The sequence below is a fragment of the Camarhynchus parvulus genome, chromosome 10, assembly GCF_901933205.1.
Source record: "Camarhynchus parvulus chromosome 10, STF_HiC, whole genome shotgun sequence".
Lineage (NCBI taxonomy): Eukaryota > Metazoa > Chordata > Aves > Passeriformes > Thraupidae > Camarhynchus > Camarhynchus parvulus.
The window spans coordinates 12,745,229-12,766,445 of record NC_044580.1 but is presented as its reverse complement, the minus strand read 5'-3'; the positions used below and the strand labels follow the sequence as shown (position 1 = coordinate 12,766,445).

Here is a 21,217-nt window from a genome sequence, read left to right as displayed (position 1 = left end):
GATAAGGCACTTGTGCTCCAGCAGGGACAGGCACAATGGCATCCTTGAGCAGGACATGGATGGGGCTGGAAGAGGGGCCAGGATGCAATGAAGATACCTGCTCTCTGCTCTGGCCAAATCCAGACTTGCCTCTCTCCCTCATGGCCTTGCCTCATGAACTGGGAGGCAGGAACAGCCTGGAAGGGCAGGTGGGTGTCAGCGACAACCTGTCACTGCAGGAAGGGGCCACCACCCATGGGGTGGCATGGCCAGGTGGGGTGGCAGCAGTAGCCCATGGGGATCATCTTTGCACACATCCCACGACAGGGACTGCCCCACGCTGCCCAGCTGACAGCCACCCCAAGCAGCCGCAAGTGCCAGCTGCTGTGCAAGATGTGGAAAATATAAAGGAAGGAAACAAAACAAAACAAAACAAAACAAAACAAAACAAAACAAAACAAAACAAAACAAAAATAAACTTCCCCCCACCCCATCTCCCCCCAGTCACCCCCAGAACAGCCCTTGGAAATGCCCAACACTGGGCGCTGGCAGGATGGAAACGTCCTTCATCCAAGAAGGATCCCTCCCGGCTCCTTATCTCTCTCTGTAGCAGAAGACTCCAAAGCTGCCCTTTCTGGGGAAGCCGAAGCTGCGGACACCGGGCTCAGCGGGGCCGCAGTTGGCCCGGGGTGTGACAATGGGGTAGCGGACACTGCCATCTGCCAGCCAGCCGGCATTGCAGCGGTCCAGCCCCGCGAACTTCCAGGCGGAGTAGAGCTGCCCCACGCGGGCGATTTCGGCCCCGGCATCCTGGCAGCTCTGCTTGGCCTCCTCCAGCGTCATCCCAGCCGGGCGGTCCAGGTAGAAAACCTCTCCTAGGAGGGAGAGCGGAGCGTGAGAGGGGAGCATCATCCCGAGCATCCCCATCTAGAACGCCTGGAACAACCCCACCCAGGCCCTAACAGGGAGGGACGCACAGCACCTTCCGAGCACCCTAGCCCCACCCCTGGCCCAGAACGCACCTTTGAGCGCGGAGGAGAAGCAGAAGGCATCGAAGCGGTGCAGGTGGCGGTGCCGCGGGCCGTAGCTGCGGATGCCCGGGGCGAGGTGCACGCCCCCGCAGGGCTTGCGGGGCAGGCGGATGGGGTACTGCACCGTGCCATCGGCCAGCCAGCCCGCGTTGCACCAGTCCAGCCCCTCGCTCCACGCCTGGAAGAGCTGGTTAAAGTTGGCGAGGATGGCACCTTGGTCCTGGCACACTTGCTCGGCTTCGTGGAAATTGAGCCTGTACTGCCCGCGGGGAGGCTGGTAGGGGAACACGATGCCTGGAGGCAGATGGGACACTCAGCTGGCTCCGCGGGCAGCCCACCCAACCCGAGCCCAGCCCCAGCAGGAGCCATAGGGGTCCCTGAGCCGTGTCAAATTCAGGCTCTGGGACAGGGACCACCTCCGTGTGGCGGAGACAAGGCTCAGGCATGCAGGGATGGGGCCGCTCTGGACATGCAGGGGCCAGCAGCGAGTTGCCAGCGACATCTGGTGGCACAGGGACACACGGGCTCGGTCCTGTGGACACAAGGACCCCCTCACGGGGACAGCACCTGCATACACAGGGATGCACAGACTATAATGGGGATGCAGGGAGCACCACCACGGGGTTGTGCAGACCACGGTCCTGGGAATGCACAGACAGCGGTCCCAGGGAGGCATGGACCACCCCTGCGGGGATGGAGAGATCGTTTTCATGGAGATGCACAGGCTTCAGGAACAGGGATACAAGGGTCAGCATCCCCATGATCCCAGGGGACATATGGACCACCAGCAGGGGCAAGAATGAACCTCTGCCGTGGGAATGGATGGACAACAGAACCACGGGCATCACCACTTTGGACACAGTCACAAGGACTGGTAGGGACGAGTCACTGTGGGAGGCAGGGCCAGGGACCAAGTGGGTGGGGCAGGGACAAGCAAAGGGGACATTTGCACAGCTCTGAGCTCCAAAGCAATGTCAGGGCTGAGTCAGGTCCCTCATGACAAGTGAGCAAGAGAGGCTGGAGCAGTGACCAAGGATCAGCACAAGATACATTGGGATATCCAGAGCTGGGAGGGGAGGGGACAGCTCCACATAATGCAGCACAGTGGGAAGATGGGTGGATAAAAGCAGGAAATGCTGCAGCCGTGGGATCACTCCCAACTCTGACTCCAAGAGCACCCAGCAGACAGCTCTGGGCTCACTCACTCCTGAGGCCAGAGCCACACAGCCCCAAGCCAAAAGCATCCCAGCCCTTTTCTGCCGTGATCAAGCTCCCCAACCCCCCTGCCTTGCTGTGTCCCCAAAGGAGAAGGTACCACAGGAAGGCCAGGCTCACTGGCTTGGCACAGAGGCTCGTGTGGTCCCCAGCATGCCCCCACCTTGCAGCCGGAGGTCCACAACGTCGCTCTCATCCTCCAGCCCATCAATGACCTCGCAGCGGAATTTGCCATCGTCCTTCAAGCGCACGTCGCTGATGACCAGCGAGGCCTCGTGCCAGCTGGCCTCACCAGCCTGGCGGATGTGGGCACGGCCCTTGAAGTCCCCAAAGGCCACGTAGGTCTTGCCAATGGCCACCATCACATCCTGCTCTTTGGTGTAGTCGTCCCGCAGCTTGGACCACTTGATGCGGATTTTGCGCTTAGGTTCCTGGTCAGGTTCATAGCGGTAGCGGCAGGGCAGGGTGATGTTGGCACCATTGTAGCTGTAGACAGGGTCTCTGGAGGCTTCCACCACTAGTCTGGATCCACTAAAATAATCCACTGGGGGGAAGAAAGAAGGTGTGACAGTCAGGTCAGGATCCAGGGCTGGGCATCCCCAAACCTTCCCTCCAGTCACCACCCCTTCTACCATGAGCATCCCCCCAAGCATCCCTGAAGCATTCCCACCGGCTCCTCTGGGCCCCACATCCCACCAAGTGATGGGTCTCCACCCCACCCAGAGGCAGGGGGTATTTCAGCCTCCTGTGACAACCTGCCAGCCCCCGTTGTCCCTGATATACCTTTGTCCTGCTCGTCACTATTGTCATTCATGATGTGGTTGTAGTAGAAGCCGTTGCGGAACGGGCGGTAGAAGCCACTGGCCAGGTGCAGCAGGGTGGCCTTCAGGAGGAGTGGGAGCAGCAGCATGGCTGGGAAGCAAATCCGGGCTGCAGAGGGGGAAAGGACTGCTGTGACACCCCCAAATAGCCAGGAGAAAGCCAGCGCTGCCTGGCAGTGGTGCTAATCATACTAGGGGTGCAAGGAGAGGGTGGGAAAGAGCCAGCAGAGCAGCTTGCCTGACCGCAGGGGAGAGTGCAGGCAACCTGAGCCATGCCCCCAGACCCGCCCCAAAGCCGGTGCTCCCAGTCCCCTCCATCCTCATCCGCCCGCCTGGCCCACACCACACACCTCCACATTCACTGCCCGTTGTGGGGTTGCCCATTGCAGGGAGCACCTGGCCCCAGAGCAAGCTGGGGACGGGGCAGCTGGAGAAATGGGATCCTAGGGTGTCCTTTGGGCAGGGAGTACTGGGAAAATGTCGTGTAGGGGTGCAGGGGGAGAGAAGTGGCTGAGCCCCACTGTAAAGCAGCAAGCTCGGTTTACAGAGGCAGCCAAGCGTGCAGCCCGACCAAGGAGTGGGGGAGAGAGCTCGGGCTGCCTCCGCTGCCCCAGCTCGGGACAAAGCCCAGCAGCACTCACTGTCCTGGCCAATGACCCCTTAGTCCAACCCAGGGCTGCCCCTCTGCATCACAGACATGGCTGGCACCGACCCCACGCAACACACTCGGCTGCCAAAGCACGTCCCATCGGTGGGGGTAGCCTGGCTACCCACCACACCAGAAATGTGCACTGTCACGAGTTCTGGGGGCCAGGACACTCAAGGGTGCCCTGCCCGGGGCTCCCCCAGGGCGCTACCAGCAGAATTGGCTACTTGTGAGCATTCCCGGAGCCGGCAGAGGGGGCCCGGCGCCCGGCAAGCCTCCGGCAGCCCCCTTCCCACACCGAGGAGAGGGGGGGTCTGACGCCCGTGCCCTGCTGAGAGAAGGCTCACGAGTGCCTGCAAACGTACCCCGGGCCAGGGGGCTGTGGGAGAGCAGATGCTCAACCCGGAAGGGTCCAATACGGGGCACAGAGGTGCTCTCCAGAGTCCGGGGCGTGAAACCGGCTGCTCCCACCGCAGGTTGCTCAATCCCAGACTCACCCCTGCAGTCAGTGCCTCTGCTCACCGTGGGGTGCAGCCGCACTTGCCACCACGCGCTGCGGCCAGCAGAGCCGGTGCCCGAGGGCGCAGGGTGCCGGCGCAGCCCCGGAGCTGGCGCGGCAGCGCGGCGCTGCTGGCACCGCGGGGACACCGCGGGGACACGTGCTGCCCACGCGACACAGGGTGGGCTCGAGGCTCGGCAGCTTCACACCTCGCTGTGCAGGGCACCAGCCCTGCTCCCCTGCACCCCAGTGCCGGGTGACCCCCAGAACCCAGCGCTGCAGTGATGTGCGGTGTGCCCAGCGTTCTCAGCTGTGAGCATCGTGCTGCAGCACCCAGCACAGCGATGCCTGGCACCTACAGCAGTGATGCCAGGCTCCCTCCATGGCAATGCCATCCCCCCCTGCCCTTCGCGGCAAGCAGGGTGCCCACCGCCCCGGGGTGCCAGCCCTCCCCAGTCCCGGCACTGGGGCCAAGCCCTACTCACGCTGGTTGCGGGCAGGCTGCGGGCAGGCGTGCAGGCAGGCTGCAGGCAGATGCACTGTGTTTAGGGCTCTTGCAAGGCTGAGAGGAAGCAGCTCCAGGGCCTGCCTCTTAAAGGGAAACACACGCCTTTCCCAACCCCCTGCTTGCAGTCCAGAGCTGGGGTGGGTGCCCCCGGCCCCTGCCTGCCCACCATGCCTGGGGGATGGCCTCACTGTGTGTCCTCACTCTGCCCACATGCCATTCACACACCTTATCTGCGGTGTGCCAGCTGCCTGCACTGCCCCCGACTTGGAAGGGGCAGCAGTGGGGAGAAATGTGCCCTGTTGGGGCTAGTGGGATCCTGTAATGTCCCAGGCAAAGCCTCAGTGAAGCCACAGTGCCAGGGAAGATGCCAAGGGATGTTCCACATCGCACTGGAGGGGACTGGCCTCAGTCTCCAGACAAAGGAGGTGTCCAACACACATGCGGCAGGAGCAGGCACAAGCAGCTCAGGACAGGTGGGCTGTGGCCCGGAGTGATCTGTGCCCAGTGCCTGCCTGCTCTGGAATTCAGGAGAGACAGCTGAGCTGTGGGGTTCAGCCTCTTCAGGGTCTGCTTGATGCTGTGGGGACAAAGCAGAGGTACAGAAACCAGGGCAAAAACTCTGGGGTGCCCAGTAGCACCCATCTGTGGGGGCATCATCCCTAAACTTGGGCGATGCCCACCATGGCAGCTCCCACTGGCACACTGGCAGGGAGATACAGCTCCAGGAGGATCGAGTCCTCAGGAAGGGCAGCACGGCGGCGGCACCGCCAGGGGATGCCGGTCAGGGGACAGACAGAAGGGACAAACAGAGGAACCACGATGCGGCGTGTGCCCTGACCCATCGACCCGCTGCTCTCCCAGTCCAGCGCGCCGCTTCACCCCCCACTTTGTTGTTTTACGGCGAGGAAATGAGGCGCGGGGGCCCCGGTCCAGCTCTTGCCGCCGTGCAGGATGGCTTCAAGCCGGAAAGAAAACAACCCGTGTAAAAACAAACTGCCCGAGGCTGGCTGCGGGGTGAAGGGGGCCGGGAGCCCAGCCGGGAGCGCTCGGGGTGCGATGCTGCCTGCCCGCCGCCGGCACGCTGATAGCGAGCAGCCAGCAAGGAAACGGCGTTATCAGCCGCCAGCGCCGGCACCACAGCTTCCCCGTGGGAAACCCCGACCAGGGATGGCTGCACGACCCTTGGAGGCAGTGCTCTTCCTTGTTCTCCTTGTGCCCGCACACCCCCAGCCCTGCCAGCCCTCCCCGACCAGGGATGGCTGCGGGACCCGGGGTCTGGAGGCACTGCTCTTCCTTGTTCACTTTTTCCCGGGGTCTGGAGGCACTGCTCTTCCTTGTTCTCCTTTTCCCTGCACACCCCCAGCCCTGCCAGCGCTCCCCGAGGCGGGGCGCGGCGGAGCCGGGCTGCCCCGGCCGCAGGAGTGTGACGGCCGGGCGCGCCGCCTGCTCGCCTGCCCGGAGCAGCCTGTCCCGCAGCCCACAATGCAGCGACAATTACACCTTCCGGCATGGGGCCACTGCACTGCCTGCATCCTGGCCGAGGGTCGCTGCTAAGTCCCAGCCCTGCCACTCGGCCGGAGGAGGCGGTGGCATGGTGTCCCAGCTGCATCCTGGCTGTCAGTGCCCCGCTGCAGCTGCTTGCCCAAGCTGTTCTGGCGATCCAGCAGTTGGGATGGTTCCCTCCACCCCCGGGCTGTGCAGAAGACAGACAGCCCTGTTGGGGCACGCTGCTCCCTGGCATGGCTGTCCCATTGTTCCAGAACCGAGGAACAAGCCCCACAGTGTCCTGCACTGCCTGCACCACAGCACCTGCCAGCAGCCATCCTCTGCCCGGCCTGAGCACGGGAGCAGCAGCAGGGAATGGGACAGGGATGATTTCTGGCACCTCTTCTCAGCAACAGCTCCTGCCTCACCTTAGGCCACTCTTGTCTGGACGTGGGCAGTGATTTCTCCATCTCCTCCTGGGGAGCAGAGGCATGAGGAAGGATCTGGCCGCCAGCAGACCCTAAGGAAGAAGGGATCTCCTTCATTCCATCTCTCATCCTCTTCGTGTTTTCTATTCCCAGAGATGTACCTGGGTGTGACCACGGGTTTCAGGTTGAGCAAAGCTGTGCAGGGTCAGGGAAGCTCTGACCTGGGAGCACATGTTTAAGGCACGTGTCTAGGGCTGGCTGAGCATTTGGCTGAATGGGAGCCATAAAAGTGTCATCCCCGTCTTCCCCACCTCAAAGCCAGCACCTGACAGCTCTGCTGTGGCCTCACCAGAGATCTGTCCATGAAATGCTGCTTGCACTGGATGATTCCAGCAGGCACACTCACATTCCTGGTGGGATGGAGGAGTTTGTGATCTGTGCTGGGCTTTCCGGGTGGTGGTGAGAGGATGCTCTCCCCGACGGCTGCTTCCTGAGGAACCAGCTGCCAGCAGCTGGCAGCAGCCAGCAGGGTGCCACAGCCTGCTGTCCATCCCAGACTTCCTGCTGTCCCAGCAACCCAGCCATGTCCGGGAAGAGCATCCAGGGGACAGGGAACAAGTCATGAGGGGCTGTGCATGGCGGGGAGGGCACTCTGGCTCTCCCAATCCTCCCTTCCTGTGGCTCTGGGGGATGAAGGAAATGCCACAAGACTGGGAAGCAGCTCAGAATCTGTCAGAGGGGCTTGCTTGGGGGGTAGCAATGGGCAGGGGGAGCAGCAGCAGGGGGCTGAGGATGCATCCCCCACTCTGGTGTGCAGCATCTGCTCCCATCACCCTCCTCATGGAGCCCCTGCCATATCCCTGGCTCATGGCTGTCTTGGCTGGACTCAAAGCGAACTGCTCTTATCTCTGCCTCAGCTTCCCGATGATAAGGGTGGCATGTCTGGAGGTGAACTGGGCAGACTGTCCCCCCTGTCCCTGTCTCTATCTGTGGCTGCTATTTGTCACTAAGCAGCTGCAGCCACAGCCACAATGAATTCAGCCCAGTCTTCACAAGCAGATCCCAAGTTCCTCTGATGCCCACAGCTGGCATTCCCAGGCAAGGCAAGAGCCCACCTCCCATAGGCAAGGCCCAAGGAGGAGATGCCTTGCTGAGCAGGGCACTGCTGGCCACAGGGAGGTGCAGAAGATTGTCCAGAGCTGCAGGGACAGAGAGCTGTGGTAAGACATCGATGACACTTGGCTATTCATGCCAACTTCAGGGGTCCCTGCCCAGTGTGGCAGATTCTGGACATGAGCAAAGCTCCTCTGTCCTGTTCACCACAATGCCCCCTCCCTACATGGGATCACACCCTCAGCGCAGGCAGATCCTGCTCCAGCAGCATCCATGCCCCAGCCCTCCCCGAGAGGGCTCTGTTGGGAACATCCCCACAGGCAGCTCTTGCACAATTCACAGCTCCCTCCAGCCCTGGGAGCGTGCCTGGGTGTAAGAGCCGATCTAGCTCCAAGCTGGGGGATTTGCTCCAGGATCAAAGCCAAAGGAGGAGACACAGGGTGTGGGTGCTGATAGAGGCTTCCCCTCCCCAGGTCCCATCCCGCCACGCCTGGCCAGCTGTGAGCAGACTCCAGCAGCTGTGACAGGGTGGAGATGGTGGGAAAGATGCACACAAAGCCCTGAGATACCCTGTTTTTCAGGCAGGGAAGGGAGCTAGGAGGGTCTGTGAAGGCAGGAGAGGTGCAGGGCCAGCACAGCAGCTGGCCACCCCCAGGGTGGAGGAGTCAAGGGGCTCAGAGAGAATCCTGGAGGATCACCAGACCAGCCAGGCTTTGGGAGATGGCCTTGGGGAGGCACAGATCAGACAAGCCAACACCCCCAAAAGTTTCAGCTGGATTTAATACTGTCAGAGACACCCCAGAGTGGGGCCATCGCTGCCATCCCACTCGGGCTCCCTCAGCCCTTGCCAAAGCAAACCCACTGCCAGCCCAGCCTCATGGCTGCTTCACATCCCAGCAGGCAGGGGAAGCACCACTGCCAGCCCAGGACAGCCTGCCTGTGCTCCCACCTGGGACTCACTCATCTCCTACTGCTAATCCCGAGGGCTCGAGCGTTGCAAGAGGCTCCCCTCCACCCCATGTAAAGGGAAAAAAATAAGGTTACAAAAAGGGTCATGGCACTGCCCTCTGCCCACTGCATTTGGGTGGTTTCATTACCACCTTTCCCATCTTTTCTTTGCATCCTTCTGGCTACAAACCAACTCTCCCCACTACCAGATCACAGTCCCCCTGGTCACCACTGGGCTCTGAGGACAAGGGACGGCCAGGCACACCAAACTGCAGTAAGCTGGGGATGATGGCAATGCTGAGACTGGGAGGCTGCTGGAGCTGGCATCCCAGAAAGGGCAATGGGCAGTGCCCACCAAAATGCCCACTGTGGTGCCTGCCAGAGTGCCCAGCAGGTAGAGCCACCCTCAGTGGGGATCTGGTGCCTCTTGACAGGAGCTGTCTCATCACTTCACTCGCACTATGTGGTGCTGACATCGCAGACAAGGAGACTCAGGGCCTGGCAAAATGGGCAGGGGACAACAGCTGAGATTTATCAGAGGATTTTCACAGCCCCTGCTTGCAGAGAAGCAAGGAGCAGGAGGGACATTGGAGGCTGCAAGCCAGGAGAGCCTGCCCTAAGAACCTGAAAATTGCTGAGCCTCAAGACAGCTCAGGCAAGGGGCTGCCACTGGCTGTAGCCTCTCTGCTGGAAGCAGAAGCAAGAAGGAGAAAATCTGTCCCCAGGCTCAGCTGAGAAGAAAAAGCCAAGCCCTGGTTGCAGGACAGGGTCCCCCAGCAAGGCCTCATTTGCAGGATGGTGTCCCCAAGACAGTCCCAGTTGCAGGAGGGGGTCTCAGCCCTGGCTGGAGCAGCAAGAGGGCAGGAGCCATCCCGACATCCCACCTGCAAGGGCCCCATAAAGTGCAGTGCTGCAGCCCCAGCACCACTGCGGGGCAGGGGAGCCCTCTTGGCCACCTCCTGAGTGTGGGGACATGGAGAGGGGGGTGTGAGGGCAGAGCAGGAGTGGGCAGGGGCAGGCAGGGTGCGGGCTGGGCAGCGGGGAAGAGCAGCCCCGTCCTTGTTCCCCGTGCCTACTCATCGCAGCCCAGCAGCTCCACGCGCAGGGTGATGCGGTTGTGCCAGGCCACGGGCAGGATGCGCACATAGCGGGCGTAGAAGGGCACGTCAAACACGTTCTTCTTGTGTGAGTAGTTGTCACTGTTGCCATGGAAGATCTAGAGGAGAAAGGTGGGTTATCAGGGCTGCCAGGACCCCACGGCAGCGGTCACAGCACCGACTGACAGAGTTCAAGAAGGCTTTGGACAACACTCTCACATGGTGTGACACTTGGGGTACCCTGTGCAGGGCCAGGAGTTGGACTCAATGATTCTTGTGGGTACCTTCCAACTCAGCATATTTTTGTGATTCTGTGACCTCAGCCCCTGATTCCTCCCCACCATGGCATGTCACAGACACATTTTATGAAAAGTCCTTTTTATAGGATTTTTTTGTCTTGAGAAGCTGAGAAGCCTCAAGAACAAAATGTAAACAATAATTATTTGCTGCTGTGGAATGCAACAGGTGCATCTGTGATTGGTCTCATGTAGTTGTTTTTAATTAATAGCCAATCACAATCAGCTAGTTTGGACTCTTTGTCCGAGATACAAGCTTTTGTTATAATTTTCTTTCTTTTTTTATTCTTAGCTAGCTTTCTGATGAAATGTCTTCTTTTATTTTTTTAGTATAGTTTTAATATAATATATATTATAAAATAATAAATCAAGCCTTCTGAAACATAGAGTCAGATCCTCGTCTCTTCCCCCATCCTAGGACCCCTGTGAACACCACCACCATGGCATGCCTGAGCCCTGGGAAATCACTTTGCCCTCCTCACACCCACCTTGGTGCTGTTTGTCTGGGCATCCCGGTACAGGGTCCAGGACGTGCCGTTGTCACTGTAGGCCACCTTGTAAGCTGCCACATACTGGATGTGCCCAAAGTCACGGGCTCCTTGTGTGATGATGCCTGTCACCTTCTTCTGGTCCCGAAGGTCAATCTGGCAGAGACAAGGCTCGTCACAGCTCCTTGCAGGAGCAGTGCTCCCACCCTACAGCACCCTTCATGCTCCAGAGGCAGCCAGGAAGAACTGGCCCTCGGGGGTCAAGAATGGAGAAAACACCACTTGACCCCCATGCCAGACAAATCATAAAACATGACTGTGAAATATTTGATCCTTCAACACTCACAGCACCACTCAAAGCAACCAAAAGTGGGCACAAACCTATCTCAGCTCCCTTGCCCATCCCTGCCACCTCCACATTTTTTTGCTGGAAACACCAGTGTGGGAAGGACAGCAAAAAATCTCAACTCAAAAAAGAATACAGGATTCACAGAGGAAATGCATTTCCACTGGAAAGTAATTCTGGCTGAGAAAATATGCAGTTCAACACAATCTGACATTTGGGCTCTAAGCGAGATGGTTTCTATTCTCTTTACTCTGCCACACTGTGTTTACTGCTGCTGGCACGTTACAGGGTAAACCACCAAAGGAGCTGAAAGCCTCATTAATTTAGCTCTGTTTTCATGCTCATGGAGGGCAATTCCAGCGATACAATACACATAAATCCTGAGTGCACATGTAAATCTATACACATATATACAAACAGGCAGCCTGTGGTGCAATAGCCCAGCTCAGTGTGTCATCCTGACCCCGTCATCAGCCAATGTCTCGATAAGCTGGTTTATTTAGAGTTGTGAGACAGCTGCTTTTAATCATTTCCCAAATAAAAAGCGGGACAAATATCTAAACTGCTTTGTCCTATTATGTCATGGAATCATGTGAAAAGTACAAAAACGGGGAGCAAGGGAAACTGAGAAGGAAATTTCAAAACTATTTGTTTCTATTCCAGACTGAGAAGAGAAAAGCAAGCCTGATTCTTTTCCTGCAAAACAGAAACATGGTGTTCTGGGCAGCCAGAGTGTGTTGGGACGGTCACTCCAGGCTGGGATGGCATTTCCTCAGGGGGTGAGACAGAACTGGGGTGCTGCATGCTTGATGCACCCCACAAGAAGGTGCAGATACGGCACCACCTTGCTGCTATGGGCTGATTCTGACCCAGAGCTCCAGGACTGCTGTTAAAACCAGTGGTGTGGTCCCATCCCTACCTGCCCCTGTGATCCCCGCTCAGGGATGAACTTTGTGACCCACAACAAGGCTCTGGTCACACTAACCCCACTGTTCCACCTACCCTGAAAGAGGAGGAGGTGGCCCTAAGCACAGCTGAGGAGCTGGTGAGGCGATATCAGGTTACAGAGACCAGAGACCCACCTGCAGCCACTCAGACTGGTCGTTGTTCAGGGCTGTCCAGGCGTTGGTCTTGCCCGTCATGTCCAGGCGAGCGTAATGAGGGTGCCAGGTAAAGGCATCGATGCCCCAGGTCTTGAAGACACTGGAGGCTGTGATCTGCTGGTCGGAGATGAGGCGGGATTTCATGCCCAGAGGCTCCGAGCAACCTGCCGTGTTGAAATACACTGTAACACAACAGTTTACACAGGCAGTGAAAAGGAAAGAGACAACTGCAAGCACAACCCCGCAGACCTGTCAGAAGCCATCCCCACATTCTCATTCCACTGCCCAGAGCAGCACCAGGGCCAGGCAGGGAAATGCTCAGCAGATGAGCAGGGCGGTCTTTTCCCGGGATTTTTAGCTCCAAGTTATTCCCTGGCCCACAGTGCCTCCTGCTGCAGGGATGAGTATATGTCCCCACAGCCCAGCCCAGCCCAGCCCTGGAATACAGAAAGCTTTGGCAGGAAGCAGAGAAGGATGTGGAAAGAGCAACGCAGATATCCCCAGCCAAAAGCACGGATGGCACCACACCCACGCAGCAGCAGGACAGGACCCAAGCCCCCACAAGATCCCACTCCCACACTGACAGGCGAGTCCCACTCAGTTCCCAGGGATGAGCTGCAGGGCAGGAATGCAGGAGGCACAGGGAAAGGGCTCAGGCTGATGATCCCTCACATTTCCCAGAGGACATTGATCCTCTGCTGCTTTTCAAGCTCTCCAGCAGGAAAAGCAGCGGGTTCACAGCTCAGACAGGGAGGGGGCACAGTAAAAACTCCTGCCTTGGGAAGGTGCTAGCAGGGTGAGAATGCAGCTGGAGCTGGCTGAGCCGATGGGATTAATGCCTTGTGCTCCCCAAACGCACCCCAGGGTATTCCCAGGCACCAGCGTGAGGAAAAGCAAGCACTGACAAATCCCCTGTCCTGAGGGATCAGAAGCAGGCCAAGGGGTGATGCCCTGCCCCATGTCACCCCCTGCCCTGCAGCCCCAGGAGGGGACAGCACTGGCATTTACCATTCATCTCACAGCCGATGAGCTCGAAGCGCAGCGTGCAGGCACGGCGGCACATCACAGGGTAGATGCGGATGAACTGGGCCGTGATGGGAGGGTTGAACATGTTGGTCCTCATGGTGCCATAGTCCATGTTCCCCTCAAAAACCTGCAACAGTGACCAGGGCTCAGTGCTCCATCTCTCACAGTCCCCTGCAGCAAATCCCTTGCACAGCAGACAGAGAGATCTTGGCACTGCCAATGGCAAAAGAGCACAGAGGGGGAAGCTGGGCTCTGGTTTTGTGCCCTGGAACAGTGCAGGACCTTAGAGGAGCTCCAACACTCTCAACAGAGCTTTGCAACATTCCCTGCTTCATCCTCACCCCCACAGAAGCCACACATGCAGCAACACCCACTCCCACTACCACAATGCTCCTCAAATCATGACAAGCAGAGAGGTGGCTCACTTCTTCCTTTTTAACATAATAAATAGAATCAAATTGCCTTTCATGCACTTTTTTCCACTGCTGCAGAAACAAGAGGAATTTTTCTATTTTTTTTAAAGCAAAGCAGATACTCCCAACCATTCTCTGCTCAGAAAGCCAGCAGGAGACACTTGTCATAAAGAACTGCAAGTGGAGAGCACAGCAATCTACAAGTATTCCCACTTTGAGAGACACTGTCAGCTGGTGCTTGCTGCAGATACAATACCAAGCTACCCAAGCAGCTCAGTAGCACTCCCAGACCAAGCCCAGTTCCCACAGGATGTCAGTGATAAAGATACTATCTGAATGACCTAAATCAGGCAGCGCTGCTTCTTTGGTTATGCTTATTATGGTCAATTAAACAGAGGCAGGGAGTATTGCTTGGCACTGGAACCGCCTGTGCCATCTCCCTGCTAGCAGAGTTCCCATCGGTTCCCAACGCAGCTTGGCCCCGGGTGAAAAGCACTTTCCCACACACAGGGATGCAGCTCACAGCCACTCCAGCACCCACAGCACCGCTGGATGGGGGGAGCTGGGACATCCCCTGCACAGAGCATCACAGCCCACCTTGTCTACATCCTTTTTCTCATCCTTGAAGAAGGTGAACTCCCTCCCATCCAGGCTGTAGGCGACTTTGTAGGCGCGGACAAACTCCTGCTGCCCCACGCGGCGCGCACCCTGCGTGATGATCCCGCTCAGCCGCATCTTCCGCAGCAGGTTGGCCTGGGGGAGGGAGAAGAGGCTGAGTGGTGTGCAGTGAGGATGGTCTGCACAGTCCTTTCACCCACCAGGATCACCAAGTCTGGGTGGGAGGGTGGGCACAGGGACAAGGAAAGGGGCTGCCCATGGTGCTGGAACTCCCTTAGGGAGGAAGCCCTCCATCCCTCCAGCCTTGCATCCCAAGGTGGGCAGAGCAAGGGGGATCATCAGCCCATGTCCCACTTTCTTCCAATGGACTTGCCTCCTCCAGGCACATCCCAAGATACCCCTGGGTGGCAGCTTGATGCAGCAATTTAGCTCCACACTTGCCACCAGGAGCAGTGAAATGGCATAACACCAGCACTGCAAGACCAGCCATGGCTGCTGGGCTGCTCTCTGTGCTGGCATTCCAGTCCTGCTGCAGGTACCTGGATCCAGGGGCTCTTGTCATAGTTGCTGGAGGTCCAGGCGTTGACAATGCCGTGGTTGTTGAGGCGGGCGAGCTCTGGCCCCCAGCGCTGGAGGCCAAGGAACCCGTAATAGACAGAGGATGCTGACAGCTGGGCATCAGAGATGGCTCCTCCTTCCATGCCCAGGAGAACAGCACAGCCTGGGGGCAGAGGGGAGATCAGGATCAAAGAGAGACAGTAACCATGGAACAGAACGAGGGTTCATTTGTTTCTTGTCTGGGGCAGAACAGGAGAGGGAGGCCAGCCCTAGGGTCTGGCTGTTCCCAAGGTGTCCTCTCCTCCTCATCCCTCAGCCAAAACCACACCATCCATCAGTCCCCCTCACAGCACAGAGGTCTGGAGGAGAAAGGACCTTCCTGGGACACTCCAGAGAGGAGAAATTCCTGAGGATGTTCCCTCCATTAGGACCAGGCCTGCTGGCATCAAGAATAGCCACAGCTGCCCTCCAAATCCCCTAAACCAGCTGGTGAGATCCCTCCTGGCAATGAGGGACAGACAGTAGGGAACAGGAGGGAAAGGGAATTCAGTACAGCTGGTGCCAAAGACTTACGGCTGTGGCAGGTCTTCCCCAGGAATGGAGAAGGACACTTGCAGGTGTAATCACCATCCAGGTCCAGGCAGGTGCCTCCATTTTTGCAAGGCTGGGAGGAGCACTCATTCTTGTCTGGGAGAGAGCGAGGAGGAGCTCAGAAAACCAAAACCAGTCCCAGAGAGAAGACCCCTCATTCAGTGCAACAAGAACAGGGGAAGGCATCCCCTGAACAAGGGCCATGGAAGGGTCCCTGAAGAGAGGGTGGCACAGGTTAAAGTTCTAACCCAAGGATCTCTCTATGCTGTGTCCCCACAGAGTGCAGCCATGCAGGTGAACCAGGACACACAGTCACATCAAGGCTGGAAGCCTGCATGGAGCAGGCTGAGCCTTGAGCCACCCCTTGTGTTATTAGTTCAGGCACGAAGTCCCCCCAGAGATGCAGAGCAAGGTTCAGACATAACCTGCCCCACACGATGGTCCTTCCCTCCACCCTGCAAGCTCCAAAACAGCCCATGATCCCTGTAAGCCTGGTGCCCCACACAGTCACAGCTGCTCACAGCCCCTGGTTGTCACCCAAGGGGTCCCCAAGCTGTCAGTGGACAAGCTTCCCCTGCCTGTCCCCCACTGTACTCACTGTTCTGGCAGTGCACCCCATCGTACCCCGCAGGGCACTTGCAGATGTAGTCAGTGAAGACGTCGCCCCGGTTTGGGACCAGCTGGCACTCACCATTGTTGTGGCAAGGATTGGGGTGGCAGGGCCCTGGGGAAGGGGAGAAACCACTGTAATATAGGCACAGGTGGAAAATAAGAGCATCCAGGGGGCATCCACTCCCCACAAACATTGCATTCCCACCAAGTCCATCCTGTCGCCATATCCCTACTCAGATCTGTGCTCTGTGTGTCCATCAGCCATCAGAAGGGCTGAACACCAGGGCCAGTGGTGCAGGGCCAGGACAAAGGCAGCACCTGGGAAAGGGTCAGCTCCTCACCTTTCTCTGTCTCATTGCAGTCAATCCCAACATAGCCCTCAGGGCAGATGCAGAAGAAGGGGGCCTCATTAATCCCAGTCAGGCAGGTGCCCCCATTCTGACAGTGGTTCACGTCACAGAAGTCACCTGGAAATAAAGCCAGGTGTCACTGCAAGCCATCCCTAAGGCAGCCATCCACCAGAGCCCCATGCACACGAAGGCATCCCAGCCCAGCAGCAGGAACTGGTCTGCTGCAAACCCCACAGGGAAAGGAGCACCTGGCAGGGACAGGCTGCTGGACCTTGCATAAGGCTGCTGGCATTCAAAAGCAATGGTTGAGACTGGGAGCATAACCAGCAGCAAGGACCTGCCTTGTGCTGGCACATTAAAAAAGAGGTTGAACAGACACTATATGACAAAGTGAAGATGGGGGAAACCCAGGTTTTGGTGTATTAAATGTTTTTGTGAGTGGCCAGGCTGGGGCTTGCTCAGGCACGAGAAGGACAGAATGATTCGAGGGAATGGGGCTGGTGCTGTTGCTGGGATTTGCTAATGTGAGTTTGTACTTGTAAGAGCACCAAAAAGAAAAATCATTGTAGGGGGAGCTCGCATTCCTCAGTTCCCAGATGCTGGAGTCAGGCAGGGAGGAAGCACAAGGTCCATCTCTGCAGGACGCCTGCCAGACCTCCATCATTCTACAAGCAGGTCCCACAAGGCTGCCCTGGCTCACAGGCAGGTTTCCCCAGGGAGCTGGTGGGGCTGCACCATCTTCCCTGGCTGTTCATCCATCTCCAGCATGTGCCACGGTGTAGGGTTTTTGTGGCAAGGTGGTGGTGGCAGGGGACTGCAAAGGTGGCTCAGCAAGAAGACAACAGGAGCTGCTCCCATGCTGGAGACAGCCAGTCCCAGCCAATGCCAAAGGAGACCCTCTGCTGCTCAAAGCTGGTGCCCATCACCAGCACGGCTTCTGTGATAATGTATCCAAGATAAAGTAAAAAACACTGTGCAGCAGCAGTAGAAGAGGAGTGAGAAAAATCTGAGAGAAACAGCCCTGCAAACACCCCCGGCAGAGAATAAGGAGGGAAAGAAAGTGATCCAGGAGCAGAGATTCTACTGCAGCCCATGGAGAAGACCTGTCTCCCTGAAGCCTGTGGAGGACATGGGGCAGCAGACATCAACACTGCAGCCCACGGACAACTCCAGGCTGGAGCAGTCTCCTCCTCATGGGCTGTATCTCATGGAAAGGACCCACACCAGAGCAGTTAATGAATAACTGCAGCCCATGGGAAGGACCCACTCTGGATCTTTTCCTTCTTTTCCCCACCCTGTCCTGTTGAGGAGGGAAGTGAATGATGTCAACCCACTGCACCCTCCAACCTTCTACGCTCCATTGCAGGGCTGAATCAGATTGCAAAAGCTGGGCTGAAATTCCTCCCACCCTCAATTTATTCTGCCTAAAAGCTGCAAGGCAGCAACATTCCATAAACCTAGACCAGATTTCCACAGGACTGGTTGAAAGCCTTGGTAACTCCTCATCAAACGGGACAGCACATCCCTTGATGCCAGGCATTTCTCTGCTACCCTGCAGAAGCCAGAACAAAGGCTGAACCCAGGTGGAGACCTAGGAATAACCCTTCACTACCTGCATGACCTGGAGAAGGTGGAAGTTGATGAGCTGTGGGCTCGCTGCCCAGAGGAACACCAAACAATGCAGTCCTCATTTGCCTAAGCTACTACTCAGTGAGCTCCTACTCATTAGTCCTTTAATAGCAGGACTCCTTCGAGTTAATCCTACTCTTCCTGGCACTCCACATGTGTAGGGTACACACTGGTAGCAGGCAGGCCAGCATCAGGTGGAGGTTTCCATAAGGATGCTGTAGCTCCCTTAGCCCAGCCTCAGGAGGCAGAAAAACTTGGGCACCAGTTCAAATCACTGCCTGTGCTGCCCAGCCTGCTCTGCATGACCTCATGCTCCACCAATGCGCTGCCATGAGCTACAGCATGGGAGGAGAGGGCTCCTGCTGATAGTGGGGATGCCTTTGCTCCACACCCCTCCACCCCTCCGCAGGTCTTGGGCACATCCATCCACCCCATTCCATGGATCTCTCCCAGCAGCCAGCCAAGGCCACACAGACTGAGCTACTTCTGTTCAACAGTGGGGCCTGGCTGCTCCCCCAGGCACACTGATGCTCCCCAGCATCAGTGCTGCCTACAGCACAGGAGTGTCTGGGGTGTGACACGGCAGCAAAGCAGCAAGGTCTCCTCACAGGGCTGGGGCAGGAGGGGTCCAAATTTTATACTTCAGTTATTGCAAGTAACTGGACTCCCTTTTGTCCCCTCCCAGGAATAATCCCTTACAGTGTGGGTGTTGGTAGCCAGCCCCCTGCCTAGCAGTGAGGAACACAGGTCACTTTTTCCACTGTAGCAAGCAGTTTTGGATGCTCTTGTTTCTGGATTGTTTCAGGCCTGGTTTCAGAGCTGTTCAGCATCTCCATCCTCCACACACACATTTTTCTCCAGTCAAGGACAGAGCTGTCACAGGCTGAACACTCAGGAACCAAAGCAACAAAGATCAACCACTGCTTTTGGAAATGTTTGCTTATATGAACCCACAGGCTGGCTGGGAGGCAAAAATAACATCCTTCAAATACTGGGACAGCTCATCCCAGCGGGGCTGGGGGAAGTCAGGTCTCAGGAGGGTAAAAAGGGCACCTCAGCCATGCAGGGAGAGCAAGCATAAACAAGGCCTTTCTCACCCCCTCCTGCTGCCCTTTGTCCCTGACCTGGAGCCTCTACTTAGGCTTTGCTCCCCTTTTCCCTGGTCTCGTTCATCCCTTTTGGAGCCAAGCGCCCCAGGCATGACCCGCGGGGTTATGATGAAGCTGCTTCTCCCCAGGGTTGCCCTGGCCAGGCCAGCTGGGCGCGTACCAGGCGGTCCCAGGGACGCTGTTTACATTGCGAGCACGGTTATCTGAGCCTGAAAGCACAGGACAGCCCGGCTCAGAGACTCCCGCCTCGGGAGAAGGGGCAGGGCCGCGGACCCGCGATCCCCGCTCCGGCAGCAGCAGCAGCCCTGGGGCTGCACGCTGCCCCACTCGCACTGCGTGCCCTGCAACCCGCACCGCAGCCTGGACCCACTCACCCTGCACCCCCCGCTCCGCTCGCTGCACCTCCCGGATCCCCGGCCCCGCGGATCGCGGGCATCTCGGGTTTCCCTACACACCAGAAACCCCTGCACACACCCCCTACACCCCGGACAACCCCTGCGCCCCGCATCCCTCGCACCCCACATCCCCGGCATTCCGGGCTCCCCTGTACTCTGGATCCCCTGAAACTCATCCTCTCCTGCACCGCGGATCCCCTGCACACCAGGCAACCCTGCACTCCAGATTCTCTGCACTCTGCCTGCCCCGCACCCCGGAATCCCTGCACACCGGACAGCCCTGCACTCCAAATCCCCACCGCTCCGGATCCACAGCATTCCAGCCTGCCTGGCACCCAGGTTTCCCTGCACCCCGCATCCCCTGAGCCCTGGTTCCCCGGCACCTCTGATCCCGGGATCCCGGCACTCCTGATCCTCGGCTCCCCGGCACTCCGTCCCCCTGGCACTCACCGGACACGACCAGCAGCAGCGGGAACGCCACCACCACGGCGAGCAGCCCCCGAAACAAGCTCGCCGCGCTCATGTTGCGTCCCGAGCCGTGCCGTGCCGTGCCGCGCGCTCCCCACGAGCCGCTCCGCCGCGCTCGGCTCGGCTCGGCTCGGCTCGGCTCCGCCGCGGGGCTCGGGGCGGGCAGTGACTCAGCCCGGCCCGGCGCGGCCCCACGTGCTCCGCCGCCCGCCCCCGGGGCGGGACTGGCCCGGAACAGCCCGGCCGAGGGTCCGCGCCCCCGGGCTGCCGGCGGCACGGGGGGTACGGCAATAAAGCAGCCAAGGTGTGTCTGGAAGTGAGAGACGGGCACGCTGATGATGCTCAGTGAGGGGGACCGCTGGCTCACACCATGTCCCTCGGGTGGCCGGTGGGGACTTCCCCAGCCGGGCAGTGCCCATGGCTCCTGGCCCTGGCTGGCAGGCACAGGGTGCAGAGTTGGAGCGGAATGGACTGGGGGCTGCCAGCACTTGGCAAAGGGAGAGCTGTTTTGCAGCATAAACCCTGCTTTTCTCTCCCTGGGTGGGAGAGGGCTTCCCCTCCGATGGATACTGAACACAAGTGCCCTGTGTCATCCAGCATGCCAGTGGCATGGGGTTTTCCCAAGTTCCTCCTAACTACCATCAAGGAAATCAGCTTGCAGCCAGGTCCAGCAAATATGTGAAAGGGATTGGGAGTGACATAACAGCTTTCTGCCCAAAGCACTGCGCCACAGCTCCACTGGTTTGGCCACAAAGTAGCTCCTTTTTGAGCTATGCCTGGCCACCAAGAGCTGGAAAAGCCTAGCCGCGCTCTTGAGAGGAGCTGGTGCCCTGTGGGGAGCTCTGGCCTGGAAAGCAAAAGCATATTTAGCCCTGGAAGACTAAAGCATATTCAGGCTAAATCCATATTCAGCAGCAAATTCTTTGGAAAAGAGCACTGCACAGCACAGGAATGCTAGATCATTTGACCCTGTCATGGAAATCCACTCCAAACCCTCCTCCTCCTAAAGGTGAAGCTGATTTTATCTCTTCTTGCAAAATCCTCCATTTCAGCATTAACTAACCCACCTCAGACACTTGGGCTGCTCATATTTATGTGTTGACTCTGGCAGAGTGTTGCTACATTCCTGCCTTTGGCAATGCAGCCACGCAGCCATCTGTGAGCTGGGCAGTCCAGCTGCATGCCATGCACTTTGACCAGTCTTCCCACCTCCACTCCAGTGCCCAGCTAATGCTTTTGTCAGATGCAGTGCCCATGAGAGCATCCAGAGCATGAGCAGCATCCTAGGGAGAGACACAGTGACAGATCCAGCTGCTCTGCTGCACTGGTGACTTCTCAGGGCACCAGAGAATGAGAAATACATGGGACTGGACACGTATTCCCACCCACACCCACCACCCTTGCTGCTGGTGTTTCCCTAAATTAGCAAAAACACAAAGAAAACT

General features: G+C 58.1%; 2 protein-coding genes across 3 annotated transcripts; both read right to left on the bottom strand.

Annotated features, from left to right (window-relative positions):
* Window positions 1–502: 502 nt before the first annotated feature.
* HAPLN3 (hyaluronan and proteoglycan link protein 3) lies at window positions 503–4,743 on the bottom strand. Its single transcript, XM_030955395.1, has 5 exons — window positions 4,677–4,743; window positions 3,009–3,155; window positions 2,389–2,769; window positions 1,002–1,304; window positions 503–854 (listed from the first exon to the last, which is right to left on the bottom strand). Exons 2-5 carry the CDS (start codon window positions 3,133–3,135, stop codon window positions 574–576), a joined length of 1,092 nt encoding a protein of 363 aa, XP_030811255.1. The 5' UTR covers window positions 3,136–3,155; window positions 4,677–4,743; the 3' UTR covers window positions 503–573.
* Window positions 4,744–8,487: 3,744 nt separating this feature from the next.
* MFGE8 (milk fat globule-EGF factor 8 protein) lies at window positions 8,488–19,926 on the bottom strand. Of its 2 annotated transcripts, none has more exons than XM_030955592.1 (10): window positions 19,755–19,926; window positions 16,163–16,288; window positions 15,808–15,933; window positions 15,192–15,305; window positions 14,600–14,781; window positions 14,040–14,195; window positions 13,012–13,156; window positions 11,983–12,185; window positions 10,555–10,710; window positions 8,488–9,889 (listed from the first exon to the last, which is right to left on the bottom strand). In XM_030955592.1, exons 1-10 carry the CDS (start codon window positions 19,825–19,827, stop codon window positions 9,746–9,748), a joined length of 1,425 nt encoding a protein of 474 aa, XP_030811452.1. In that variant the 5' UTR covers window positions 19,828–19,926; the 3' UTR covers window positions 8,488–9,745. The 2 variants fall into 2 exon arrangements, with proteins under 2 accessions (XP_030811452.1, XP_030811453.1); XM_030955593.1 differs by having other exon boundaries at window positions 11,983–12,167.
* Between the last annotated feature and the right edge of the window lie 1,291 nt (window positions 19,927–21,217).

Coding starts and splice junctions, on each gene's coding strand:
- HAPLN3 (XM_030955395.1), bottom strand. CDS start 3,135: ATGCTGCTGCTCCCACTCCTCCTGAAGGCCACCCTGCTGCACCTGGCC. Junction 2,770..3,008: donor TAGTGACGAGCAGGACAAAG/GTATATCAGGGA, acceptor TCTTCCCCCCAG/TGGATTATTTTAGTGGATCC. Junction 855..1,001: donor CTTCTCCTCCGCGCTCAAAG/GTGCGTTCTGGG, acceptor TCTCCCTCCTAG/GAGAGGTTTTCTACCTGGAC.
- MFGE8 (XM_030955592.1), bottom strand. CDS start 19,827: ATGAGCGCGGCGAGCTTGTTTCGGGGGCTGCTCGCCGTGGTGGTGGCG. Junction 14,782..15,191: donor GGGGAAGACCTGCCACAGCC/GTAAGTCTTTGG, acceptor CTCTGCCCCCAG/GCTGTGCTGTTCTCCTGGGC. Junction 9,890..10,554: donor CCCAGACAAACAGCACCAAG/GTGGGTGTGAGG, acceptor TTTCTCCTCTAG/ATCTTCCATGGCAACAGTGA.